Source organism: Lissotriton vulgaris, unplaced genomic scaffold (assembly GCF_964263255.1).
Source record: "Lissotriton vulgaris unplaced genomic scaffold, aLisVul1.2 SCAFFOLD_348, whole genome shotgun sequence".
In the NCBI taxonomy this organism is placed as follows: Eukaryota; Metazoa; Chordata; class Amphibia; order Caudata; family Salamandridae; genus Lissotriton; species Lissotriton vulgaris.
In genome coordinates this window covers 1,230,380-1,244,119 of record NW_028253059.1, presented here as the reverse complement: position 1 = coordinate 1,244,119, position 13,740 = coordinate 1,230,380, and the positions used below count along the sequence as shown (strand labels likewise).

The 13,740-nt window shown below is 47.1% G+C and overlaps 1 protein-coding gene across 1 annotated transcript; it reads left to right on the top strand.

Annotated features, from left to right (window-relative positions):
* Positions 1-11,770: 11,770 nt before the first annotated feature.
* On the top strand, positions 11,771-13,318 carry LOC147661173 (endogenous retrovirus group PABLB member 1 Env polyprotein-like). Its single transcript, XM_086951263.1, has one exon. It carries the CDS (start codon positions 11,771-11,773, stop codon positions 13,316-13,318), a length of 1,548 nt encoding a protein of 515 aa, XP_086807389.1.
* The last annotated feature ends 422 nt before the right edge of the window (positions 13,319-13,740 follow it).

Below are 13,740 nucleotides of genomic sequence, written 5' to 3'. Positions count from 1 at the left end.
AAGTGCCCAAAAGTCTCCCTGACAATTGAAAACTGGACGGCAGCATTTCTTTTAAATTTAAAATATTTTATTGAACAAAAGCAGAGTAAGTGATCAGTTGACAGTCATGAAGTACAAAATTGACATAGGAGGCATACATTACAGCGGTGCATTACAAATATTAGTGCGGGAAGGACCCATTTCTTATCCCAAATTCCAGGACATCCCCTGACCTTGTATACAGTTTTCTCAGATAACATACATACATCCATTGCAGCGACCCATGTAATCAAGAGCGGTTTAGTTGGCAACCCCATTGCATTGCTATTTCACGTTTTAGTAAGAGAAAGCCCAGAGCCGCCCATTGCCGTTCCAGTGCAGTGAGATCCGTGGGGTCCCATACATTAAGGAGTCCGCCCTTGGGAGACAGAGGAACAGGTTTTCTCAGTGCATCAGACATCTTGCGAACAGCTCGCTTCCATAAGTCCTGAATCATCGGGCATTCCCAGATAGTGTGGTAGAAGGTCGGTATTTTGGTCGGCCGTGTCGAGCAGGCAGGCCTCAGAGGTACTGCCCTGAGTTGGGTGCAATCATTTTTGTCCGACCGGACTCAAGCAGTGAGACTGGGCACCTTCACAGCCCCTAGAATTAAGAACGATTGCGGTGTCCCTCAAGGGTCATCCCTGTCTCCCCTTTTATTTAATTTATACCTGCGTCCCCTTTTGCATTCCTTGAGGAAATTCAAAGTGTGGATCTTTAATTACGCAGATGATCTGCAATTGGTTTTCCCCTTAGGGTCGCCGGATGCTGTCTCTGAGTTTAGGGAGGTCATGGCTCATATCCAGAGATGGATGGGCCTTAACCACCTAAAACTTAACCCAGGCAAGACTGAATTGATCTTGCCTGGGAAGAGCGAACTCAGCTGGGGACCTCAATTCTGGCCTTCGGAGATGGGAAATCCCCCCTCCAAATCCCGCACGGTTAAGAGCCTTGGAGTCACCTTCAGTGATGACCTCTCCTTGAAAAGTCAGGTAGGGTCAGTTGTTTCCGCATGCTTCTTTCAGCTGCGCAAGATTAGAAAGATTGCCCATTTCCTAACCCATTCTGCCCTGATACAGGTGACCATCGCCCTTGTGCTGTCTAGGCTGGACTACTCAAACAGTTTATATTTGGGCCTTCCAGCCGGGCAGCTCAAGAGGCTGCAGCTGGTTCAAAATCAGGCGGCCAGGCTGATCTGTGGGCTTCCTAAATGGCAGTCCATCAGGCCAGGCCTGGCAGACCTGCATTGGCTGCCGGTAGCCCAGAGGGTGGCTTTTAAAACCGGCTGCATTATCTTTAGGGCATTACAAAGCAAAGGCCCCAAATTCATTATCAACCTGCTTGCCAGATATACCCCCTCCCGCAACCTCCGTTCTGGCCACAAAAACTTGCTCACAGTGCCGGTTGTTAGGAAACAACGTCAGGGCGGCAGCTCCTTTCATTTTCTTGCTGCATCCCTCTGGAACTCCTTGCCAGCTTCTTTAAGGTCACACGAGGACATTCTAGCCTTTAGACTAGCCTTTAAAACCTGGCTTTTCAGAGAAGCCTACCCTCAGACGTTCTAAGTGGTCCTTCTGTTGTTGTGTTATGCTCTGGAAACTTCCTACAGCGCCATGAAGCCTACGGGCGTACGCGCGCTTTATAAGCTAAATTTAACATAACATAACATAACATAACAGAAGGTACCAACCTGCCCGCAGTTACCGAGACAGAGATCTGTCGCGCGCCTACCAATTTTGGCTAGGAGGGGGGGGCGAACATGTATGTTCTGTGTCATATCTTTAACTGTATAAGCCTAAATCTGTGATTGATAGCTGATTCGCGCAGGCACATCAGTGCCGCTTGCCATTCAGCATCTTCCATGGCACCAATGTCGCCTTGCCATTTGTCTCTCAGAAGCTGGAAGGTGTTGGGCATGTTATTGCAGAGCTTGTGGTAGGTAAGGGATATCACCTTGGCTTGAAGGGGTTCTGATAAGAGTCTATCCTCAAGAGGCGAGGATTGTGGAATAGAAGAGAGATCAGGGACATTAGTGAGTATGGCATGCTTGATTTGGAGGTAGCGGAAGGCCTCAGATTGGGCTAACTCATATTTTTTCTGGAGCTCTGCGAATGTCAATAGTTTGCCCTTGTGTAGCATATCTCCCAGGGTAGAGATGCCGATCATGTCCCATTTGTCAAGCTCTGATAGTGGCAGAGGGAGCCTAGCAGATGTGAGGTCCAGAGCGGAGTGGATAATGTAAGAGTGTCAGACCAGCCGAGCCGCCTATTCGCTCGATGCCAAATTGTCATTGTCTGTGATATCGGGCCTACATAGCGGGTGAGGGAAGGTTTACCATACAAGGCCCCAAGGTAGCCCTCTCGGCCCGTCTGATATCGTTCAAGGTGGAAAGCAGGATTTGTCGGTGGACCATATAACCAAGAGTTAGTGGCAGTCAATTGAGAAGCCCAATAGTAGAGTCGGATATTGGGCAAGGCTATACCGCCATCGTACCACCCCTGCATGAGCGAGGGGAGAGCAATGCGGGGAGAACCACCGTCCCAGAGGAGGAGGCGGAGGTCTCCTTCAAGTGTGTTAAAATAGGAGTCGGCAATGGGAAATGGGCAATTCTGTAAGGCATACAAAAAGCGAGGGAGTGCAAGCATTTTGAAGAGGGCTGCTCTGCCCGGGAGAGACAGAGGGAGTGATCTCCAGTGTGATATGACGTTATGAAGTCTTTGTAGCGGGCACTTGAGGTTACGGTCATAAAAGATTTTGGGGTCTGGGGTGACAAAGATGCCAAGGAACTTGAATCCGTCCTGGGCCACATCGATCGAGTATCCCCTCGGAAGAGGAGGGGGTGGGCCGTGCAGCCCGTATAGGACTGATTTAGACCAATTGATGGAGAAGCGCGAATATTTGCCAAAATTAGTGATGATGTGCAGTAGACTATTGATAGAGGATTTAGGGGAAGAGACGTACATGAGAATGTCGTCTGCGTATAGTGAGATCTTGTCGATTGTATCATCATTCCACCGGAGGCCTCGGATAGAGGTGTCAGTTCTAATCCAATGGGCCAGAGGCTCCAGGGTAAGCGCAAACAATAGTGAGGATAGAGGACATCCCTGCCTAGTACCCCTATGTAGAGGAAATCTTCTGGATGTATGACCATTAACATAAACCTGACTCCAGAGATCAGTATAGAGCAGTCGGATCCACTGAATGAATTTGGGACCAAAACTATAACGGAGTAGGACTTCGAAAAGGTATGACCATTCTATGGAGTCGAAGGCTAGTGTGGTGTTGAGGAAGAGGATAATTGCGTCTTCTTGAAGATATGGTATTCTACTCATAAAGTTATGGACCCTACGGAGATTAAGCGCCGTGTTGCGGCCTGGAAGGAATCGCGATTGGTCCTCGTGGATTAAGGCAGGGAGGACTGTCATGAGTCTGGTAGCGAGGAGTTTCGCCAGAATTTTCACCTCGGAGTTAATGAGGGAAATCGGCCTATGAGGTTCCGTGACAATCATAATGGTGTTTTCGACTCGTTCGAATATGGACGAGTTTGGTATCTATGAACCGCAAATGACGAGTTTAGTGGGTGCACGCGTTTTCGCTACGCTGCCTTGAGCCGTTCGTCTTATTCGTGGGCTTCTCCATCTGAACCCACGGGTTCCATTTTAGATACGGCATCCATTTTGTTTCTTGCCCTCAAGTAGCCAGCGAACGGACACTGTCCGTTTCGTGACCCTGGGATTTCCAAGCTCTTGCGGAAGACACGTGTTCCTTTGAGGGTGTCTTTATGACGAGGGGGATGACACAGCAAAGGCAGATGGCCCCGCTCGAGGCTCATCTTGCCGTGCCGGTCTATTGTTTCAGCCGTGCATGCATTAGGCACGAATCCTTTGATCCTACAATCATGCTTCCGATTTTGCCCCCTATACTCTTTTTTCAATCTGTTGACTGTTTTCCTGTCTTCCTTGCACCTGTTTCTGTCTCTTCTCTTAGCTCATTTACAGCCAGAATGGAATGTACTTAATGATGGGATAACGTGCTTTTACAGTTGGGAACCGGCGATGTTACTGTAATTATGTTCCGGGCTTCTGAAACATGAATGCGACCCTTTTGAAGTTTACTGTGGGAACTGAGTTGTAACCTTTTGTTCACCATATTGTGCTATGACGAAAAGGTGTATAAAAAGGAGCGATCCACGTTTGCAATTTGAAGCAGACTCTCAGAACCTACACATGGTTGTACTTCTTGCGATCTCTGTATCCCTGCAGTAAATAAACGCTGAATCTTTGATGCCGAAGGAAGTGTCCCGTGTCTCTGTGATTTGTACGCCGGAACAGGTAACCCACGAAGGTTTCAGGTGTTGTCCCCTGGCACCGCTAGGCCTTAGAATAGCCCAGTCCTTCAGTTGGCGCCCAACATGGGGCGACATCAGCGGTACCAGTCCAAAGCCCGACGATCGTGAGGAACTTCGTGTGAAATCTCAGAGGGAAGGTGCACCCCGCTTCATCAATCCAGTTGTCGAAATAAGTGGCCCGAAGACTCTTCCCGCGAAGATTCCCGCTTTCTGACGGCTGCGACGGACTGATGCCCTGACTGTCGACCTGTTTTGGCGCCTGGCGTAGACCTTTGTACAGCGAGACGATTGACGGGCCTTCCCGGTGACGCCATTGTTCTTTCAGTTAAGTATTTGTGGGTCGCTCCCAGTCCTTAGTTGTTGGTTCCTTTTTGGGACCTTTGCTTTGTTGTTGAAACTTGGTTGTATGCATGGTTCCATTGCATTTGTGGTTCTTAGTTGTTGGTTCTTAGTTGTTGGGTTTTATTTGACGATTGCAATTGCCAAAAACCGAGGGTCTTGCATTTTTGCGAGGACATCGTAATTCGATAACCCTTGAAGTTTGTAAACTCGGTTAGTGTGCACGATGCCTGGCCGTAGTACTTTGTTTGGTTTCTTTAAATGTTGCGGTGCGGATTCCCGATTGGAGGACTCATGTCCGATACCTCCAGTTGGAACTCCGATCTATGAGCTCTATAGTCGCCATGGAGTGGGTCCTATCGTATATAATGATTATTGGATCCGCTACACTAAAGATGATGGTGTCCTTAGTTGGCCACCTCATGGTAGTTTCGAAACTGCAATTTTAGATAATCTTGAAGCTAAATTGTTTAAAAAGAAAGCTAGGCCGGCCATGTTTGATTCCTTTCGGTTATGGCGCAAAGAGGCCAAGCAGAAAGAAATCAAACAGATTAAGAAAAATAAGAGAGAAGGTATCATTACGGTGATGCGAAATGCAGAGCAGTTTCAGCGAGACAAAGAAGAGAAGGAAAAGGAAGTTTTTGCTAGACTGCAACATATGGCGGTGGATAAGTGTTATCCTGTTTTACCGTCGAGTTCTGATAATAAGGGAGAAGAAGCGGTAGAGGAACCTTTGCTGTCCTATTTACTGAAATCACCACCTCCATACGCACAGGATACTACAGCCCCTGTGGTTCCTCCTGTTCCTCAACCTGTTGTTCCGGCAGCTGCTGGTCAGCCTGCCGTTGGTCCTGTCCTTCCGAATCCTCTTGTTCCTCAAGTTGTCCCTGCTCCCTTACCTGCCCTTCTTCCTACTGCTCCACTGCCTATACCTCCTCAGTCTCTTGTTCCTGCTACTTCTGCTGTCTTGGCTACTCCTACTGCTCCTACTTTTAGTCCTCATGTTGTTGCCCCTGTGCTTCTCTCCTCTTCTCCTTCTGTTCGTAGTCGCATACCTAATGCTGTGGCTAATCTTTACTCTCCGTTATTCGGACCGATACTTGGGTCCGATGTTTCTGATGTCTCTCAGAGACGAAGTCAAATTCCTGGTGGTAAGGAGAGTGAGACGTTAGTAAAAATGACGCGTAAATGGATTAGGCATCCTGCTAAATACACCCCGCGCATAGTTTTCGAGACGTTCTCTCAGTTTAATGAGCCCACACAAAGATTCGTGTTTGAAGAAATGTGTAAGTCCCTAAGAGAGGAGTGGGATAATGATGAGGTAGACAATGTACCGTCTGAAATGACTGAACTCCAGATTCAGTTTTCGAACGGTATGATTGTGGGTAGTAATGTTCGACATGCTTTAGAGGGATTGGTGTCACTACAACGCATGCTTTTACATCGCATGCCTTTACAACGCGATTTTTACCACGCAGTCCATTACAACGCATAATGCTTTTAGGCGCTGGATAGTGAATTATTTAATTTACTATTCCAACTCCAGTCCCCGTGAATAGCAGGGAAGGTGTTGGATAGTAAATTAAATATATTCCCTATCCTAGAGCGCCCCCCAGCGCAATGCGTTGTAATGGTATGCGTTGTAATGGTTGCGATGCAATGGTAGTGTGTTGTAAAAAATGCGTTGTAAGTGATGTTCCCCGCTTTAGAGCGTCTCTTATCCTTTCGATCTACAGTACAACCTCGAGCATTGTTTAACGATGACACTGAGGAGTGGATGGCACAACCTGGTCAGTATCCCATGCGAGAAGTCCCCCCGGTGTGGATGCCAGGTGATGCTACTGCCGTTCCTATTATTTTGCCACACTTCCAGAGAGTCTGGATACACCTCCCATGGAAGCGATCGGAAGTTTTGCAGGTGAAGCAAACTTTGCCTGACCCCCGCAAAAATCCGGCAGGTTATTATAAGGAGTTATCCCAATTTGTGGATGCTACTATTATGAACCTCGCTGATATAGACATGTTGTTCGGTAACGTAGTACCTCAACCGATTTGGGCAAAAATTCGTCAAGAAAATCACGTAGCGGAGTTAGGCGGTGATTGGGCTGCTCTTGCGGCGGCTGACGGACGACAAGTTGGTGGGGCTAAGCCTGAACAGCTCATTACGGATCTGCCCCAAAGGATCATTACACTTATGAAGACACTTATGCCAGCAATGAGAGTTAACTGGGATAAATTGTCTGCGTGCAAGCAAAAGAAAGACGAGAGTGTCTCCGATTTCTTTACCAGATTTGAGGAGGCATTTATCGATCATAGTGGTCAGGATATGAGCACTGAGGGAGGTCAACGATTGTTCGTTGACAAATTTGTATCAAATTTGTTGCCTGAACTCAGCAACAAATTGAAAAATTCCGAAAGTTCGTGGGCTGTTTCTACCACTGCTCAAATATTAGCTACGGCTCAATATTATGAAAATAGAAAAAAGGAAGAAAGTGATTGTGCAGATAAGAAAACGAAGGAGCTTAAGACTAAGGTTTTGTTGCAGCAAGCGTATCCTCCGCGCTCGAATCAAAATGACTCACAACAGCAAAATCGATCGCAATCACAGTCTTCTAGGACGCAGTCGCGTACTGACTCCTCTACACCAAGATCTATGCTTGGGTATAATCAATGTGCATATTGTAGGGGTGAGGGCCATTTGAAGTTTAATTGTCCTGTTTTACGTGACCGAAATAATGGCGTTTCGGCTCGAGGCGGTCGTAGTGGTCCTCAACAGGCATCTCGTGGTAGAGGTCGTGGTGTCTCTCAAAATCAGAATGAGCGTTCTACTACTTCATCGGACTCGAATAATTGCTTTGATCAGCGCGATTCATCGTCCGGTAGATCTGCACAGTATCATGTGGATGACTATTACGTCGAGCATGACATTGATGCTGACGGTAATTACTAGGACAGCCACAGACAAAGAGAGGGAGTAGTATCAGTTCCGGTTGATCAGAGAGGGCCTTACGTCGCAGTTGCCACATCGGGCGTAGTTGAGCCTTTTCTGTTGGACACTGGTGCAGCGAAAAGTTCCATCATGCATTCGAAACTCCCTGGCGCACCTTTGTCTGGCTTAACGAATGTTTCCGTTGGATTCTCTGGCGCCCCCGTTAGCAATCCAGTTTCTAGCCCTTTGCCCCTTACAATTGGGCCCCGTGAGCTAGAAGCTCCTTTGATTTTAACTACTGGTTGTGGTGAGAATCTTTTGGGCCTGGATTTGTTGAAACGGTTGTATGCGACTCTGTATTGTTCTCCTGCGGGAGTGGAGCTTACATTGGGTCAGAGAGTGATCTCTCCTATGTACTTGTCAACGGATAAGCTCCCACCGGAATTGAGTTCTCTTCCTGAGTCTTTGTGGGCAACAGGTCCCAATGATGTGGGCCTGCTGGACATATCACCTTATGTCGTCCAATTGAAATCGAATGTGCAATTGCCACACATTCCCCAGTATCGTATCTCTCTTGATGGTGAGCGAGCGCTATTAGCGATCATTTATGATTTGATCAAGAAGGATGTTATTGAGGAAACTCGGGGAAATGTGTGTAATAGTCCTGTGTTACCCATTCTAAAACAAACTGATCCATCCAAACCTCCTGTGTACCGTTTTGTCATTGATTTAAGGGAGGTAAATAAAATTGTGATTCCACAATTTCCTGTGGTGCCTGACATTACGGCTTTACTGACTCTGATTCCAGCCTCAGCCTCTTGGTTCTCGGTAATCGATTTGAAGAATGCCTTCTTTAGCATTCCGATTGCTGAGGAAAGCAGAGATCTATTCGGCTTCTCATTAGGTGGTCGCAGCTTTAGGTTTAAACGCGCTCCTCAGGGCTACTGTGAGAGTCCATCGACCTACAGTCAAGCCCTTAAGAGTCAACTTGATGCGTTTGTGCTACCGGCTGGCGCGGCCTTGATTCAGTACGTTGATGACCTGTTAGTGGCTGCTGACACTAAAGAGATTTGCAAGACTGCTACAGTATCGCTGTTACAGCATCTCTGTGACTTACATCATAAGGTGTCACCTTCTAAGCTGCAATATTGTTGTCAAGAAGTAACCTATCTAGGTCACTTATTGTCAAAGGAGGGAAGAAGGTTGACCCCAGAAAGAATTGCGGCGATCGCTCGAATGACTTTGCCAACAACTCAGAGAGATGTGCGTGCCTTTCTAGGTATCACGTCATACTGCAGGCAATGGATTCCAAATTTTTCATTTCTAGCGAAGCCATTGGTAGCCCTCACGTGCAAGGATGTTCCGACTCCTTTGCCATGGAATGAAGAGTGTCAGAAAAGTTTTTCTGAATTACGTGATGCGTTGTGTTCGGCCCCTGTGTTAGGTACTCCTGACTACAGTAAGCTGTTTACACTATACGTTCACGAGAGAGAGGGTTGTGCGTTGAGTGTCTTGACGCAACAATTTGGCGGTAAGCAGCGTCCATGTACATATTTTTCCTCGACTCTGGACCCAGTAGCGAGAGCATTGCCGAGTTGTCTAAGAGCGACAGCGGCAGCTGCGGTGTCCATCCGGCAATCTGCAGGATTGGTCATGGATAATATGCTTACGGTGATAGTTCCGCATGCAGTTGACACTCTCTTGAATCGAACGAAAACTCAACATTTGACGAGCGCAAGGTTGTCTGGTTACGAGTTGACGCTTTTGGCAAGTCATATACAAATCAAGAGTTGTAATGTGCTGAACCCGGCGACATTGTTGCCGACTAATATGGAATCAGATGATGTACCACCACATGATTGTTATTTAAGAACTGAAGAAGAAACAAAGGGTCATGTTGACCTAAAAAACACTCCATTGGCAGATCTTGATGGTACTTTGTATGTTGATGGTTCATGCTTTAAGTTGCCGAATGGTGATGTGACGACTGCGTATGCTGTAGTGACGTTGAGTACGGTTGTGCGGCTCAAGCGGCAGAGTTGATTGCGTTGACGAGAGCGTGTGTTCTGTCTAAGGGAAAGCGAGTGAATGTGTTTACTGATAGTCAATATGCGTTTGGCGTTGCACATAGCTTTGGTCGATTGTGGAGAGAAAGGGGATTTATGACATCGCATGGTACGAAGATCCAACACGGACAGCTCGTGAACGATCTTTTGGACACACTTACATTGCCTAAGCAGGTGGCAATCATTAAATGCAGCGCGCACCGAAAGGTTACGGATGATGTTGGTCGTGGTAACGCGTTTGCGGATGAGATTGCTAAAGAGACAGCTAAGAATCTTGCAACCCGAATGTACGTTACGAGTTCAGTGAGGTGGCCGGCGGAGACTGGTATGTGTGAAGACACTGTTGAAAGCGTGAAAGCGATTCAGAATGAGGCTACAGAGACTGAAAAGACTAAGTGGAAAGAAAGCACGGGAAAGTTAGACACGCATGGATGTTGGGTTGATTTGTCAAAATGTCAGAGGTGGATGTTACCGGATGCATATGTGCTAGCGGTTGTGACTATGGCTCACGGCTTGTCACATATTAGCGCGAAAGGTATATGTAAGTTGTTGTCCCCTGTATGGAAGAATGATGGTATTGCTAAGTGTGCTGAGAGAGTGGTTAAGAATTGTATGGTATGTATGATGTATAATCCTGGCAAGGGCACCCCCACTCCACCTGGCCATTTTGCTCCTCCTACATGTCCCTTTGAGGTTATCCAATTGGACTTCATCCATATGGAGAGATGCAATAACCTGAAATACGTTTTAGTTGTGGTTTGCGCGTTCTCCAGATGGATTGAGGCCTATCCTCTTAAAGATAATACTGACCTGTCCACAGCGAAAGTCCTACTGAAGGAATACTTTCCTCGGTATGGAATGCCACGGATTGTATGGTCGGATAACGGAAGTGAGTTTGTGGGGAGTGTGATGAAGAGTGTGTGTAAGGGCCTTGGAATTCGACAAAAATTCCATAGCGCCAATCATCCCCAGTCAGCAGGTTTAGTTGAAGGGTACAATGGCACTCTGAAACTGAAACTTGCTAAGATTCAAGCTACGACTGGTTTGTCATGGCCTGATGCCTTGCCTCTAGCTCTCTTGTCGACCAGGGCGACTGTGCACTCTTGAGTAGGGCTTAGCCCATATGAGATTGTGTTCGGCCGTCCTGCAAACATTTGGGGAGTCCCGAGGCCTAAGGCCTTTGATAGTCTTGAATATCCAATGTTAATCGATTATCTTCATGATCTGACTGCTAAACTGAGGTTAATTCATCAACAGGTTTTTGAAGCTCTACCGGCACAGACAGAGGGTCCTGGACATCGGCTCCAACCGGGTAACTGGGTTGTCACCCGCAACTTTGGAAGAAAGCGTAACTTGGAGCCGAGATTCGTGGGTCCCTTCCAAGTCCTGCTGGCCACAAGGACTGCAGTTCGGTTGGAAGGCAGAAAAAATTGGGTGCATGCCACCCACACCAAAAAAGTTCCGATCCCTTTGGCAGCAGATAGCTGGGTCCGAACTGGTATTGCCGCAACAGAAACTCAGACCCCAATACGTTTTGTGCCATTCAGTGATGCTCAACCTGTAGGAGATAATTCATTGCAGCCAGATACATCTGTTGAATCGTCAGCATTGGAGAATTCGAGGCCTGAACTGTCACCTGATCAATTGAACACTGGTTCGCAATCTGACTAATTATTTGAAGATCAGACTCGTCCTGGAAGAAGCAGATATTTCCTTCGTTCTCGTGACAAAGACTAATAAAAAGTCCCTTTTGTTTTCCCTTTGAATTCATATTACCCCCCTTGCTGTTGCCACGAACATTATGAACAATTGCATCCTCTATTAGTTTTTGAGTTCTTTTCTCATGTGTGTTCCTTTTTCCACAGCTAGGAGATTTGCATTAAGGTTGAATGTTTGTTTAAGAAAACCTTTCATCCGGGTTGACCGTAGGGCCGTGCGGGTACTTCCTTCTGTTTAGCAGGTTCCTGACACTAGGTCGGTTACTTTTGTCGATTCCTGGGAACTCCTGGGAATTGATAATCGCTACTCAGAACGAAGTGCGCCAAGAACGTTACAGACGGGTATTAGAGGATGGATTTCTCTAAGCTTTCGGAAGTAGAGAGGATGTCGGCGTCAAGATCCAAATTGCATAGGGTTATCCGAACAAAATGTTTCCTGTTTCAGTTATTCTTGCTATTCCTGACTGTTTCTATGCTATTGGTGGGTGGAGTGTATTTTGGAATACAGTCATTATTGCCTTCTGTTTCACCTACTTCTTCTTCTGAACCGAAATCAATTCCCACTATTTCTCCACATTCCTTTCATCCTCTGCCCCAACATGAACAGGTTAGACGTGCGGAATTTATGAACAACTCCTTTGTCCAACTCCTACATCAGCATCAGTTGGTGATGAATACTACTAACTGTTGGGTGTGTGGGTTAATGCCACATACCATGGATAGGGGTATTCCGTATTTGGTTCTTCCTTACAGCTCCCAGGGGTCAGCTCGAGCATTCCAAACTATGTTCTGTAGCGCACTAGATTCCTACCCCCATCGAGAGCCACGCTCTGCAGACCTTGGTCCCGGCCCTTACCACAAGCCTTTGGCAAGAGCGATTGTTGACTTAGATAGAGATATTTTTGACGCATCGCTTATCCCAGAGGAAGAGGTGCGAGCATACAAGGATCTGAGTGAGGCTGAGTATAGCATATCAGTGGGTGATAGACAGCTCAAAAGCTCGTCTCCGATCTGGATCGTACCCCACCTTGGTAATTTCTGCTTGCAAGGACTTGGTCGAAATCCGCGAGCTCAACTTGGGAAGAGTGCTTGCACTGAAACGTATGTTTTACCAATGCTCTCTTCCCCTGTTTTCCTGACTGCCAAGGGTACATACTTTGTATGTTACGATCGCGCATATACGTGGTTGCCCCGTGATTTTTTGGGCACCTGTTATATTGCGAATCTTTTGCCACCGACTTTTACAGTTGCCTCGGACTATCACAAGACTAGAGTTGTGAGAGGCGTTATTTGCAAAGAGGACACTGCCGGTCAAGAAGCAGGAGACTTCTTTAAGGGTTTCCTGCCGTTTTGGGGACCTATGATCAATAGTAGGAACCTGAGACAGTTGACTCGTGTGGTCGAATCGACTGCTAATATAACTGCAAGTGCTCTTGGTAATCTAACAGCAGAGCTTCAGACGGATAGGCTTATGGCGTTGCAAAACCGTATGGTTTTAGACGTTGTTCTTGCAGATAGAGGTGGTGTGTGCAAGGTGATCCATTCGAGTTGCTGTATTTTCATTCCTGATAACGCTCCAACTGTATATCAAGCCATCTCGAAGTTGCATAAGATCTCCGAGTCCATACACATGGACGTAGGTGATTGGACGCTACTAGGATGGTTTTGGGGCCTGATGTCGACGTGGGGTTGGAAGATTCTGATGATCATCGGGGTTGTTGTAGCGTTTCTGTTCACGTGTTGCCTTTGCGTGCAGTGTGGTCCTGCCTTATGTGGCCTTTGTGCCACAACGTGTATAAGACGGCCATCTGTTACCAAAGAAGCATTGATGGATAGAATAATGTTGCAGCAACATCTGAACGATCTGATGAATATCGAGATCGATTCTGATTTCGACTAGTGCTTGCCTACATGAGGGCAAAAGGAGCGTCTGAGGTTCCGTGACAATCATAATGGTATTTTCGACTCGTTCGAATATGGACGAGTTTGGTATCTATGAACCGCAAATGACGAGTTTAGTGGGTGCACGCGTTTTCGCTACGCTGCCTTGAACCGTTCGTCTTATTCGTGGGTTTCTCCATCCGAACCCACGGGTTCCATTTTAGATACGGCATCCATTTTGTTTCTTGCCCTCAAGTAGCCAGCGAACGGACACTGTCCGCTTCGTGACCCTGGGATTCCCAAACTCTTGCGGAAGACACGTGTTCCTTTGAGGGTGTCTTTATGACGAGGGGGATGACACAGCAAAGGCAGATGGCCCCGCTCGAGGCTCATCTTGCTGTGCCGGTCTATTGTTTCAGCCGTGCATGCAGGTAAACAGTC

Coding starts and splice junctions, on each gene's coding strand:
- LOC147661173 (XM_086951263.1), top strand. CDS start 11,771: ATGGATTTCTCTAAGCTTTCGGAAGTAGAGAGGATGTCGGCGTCAAGA.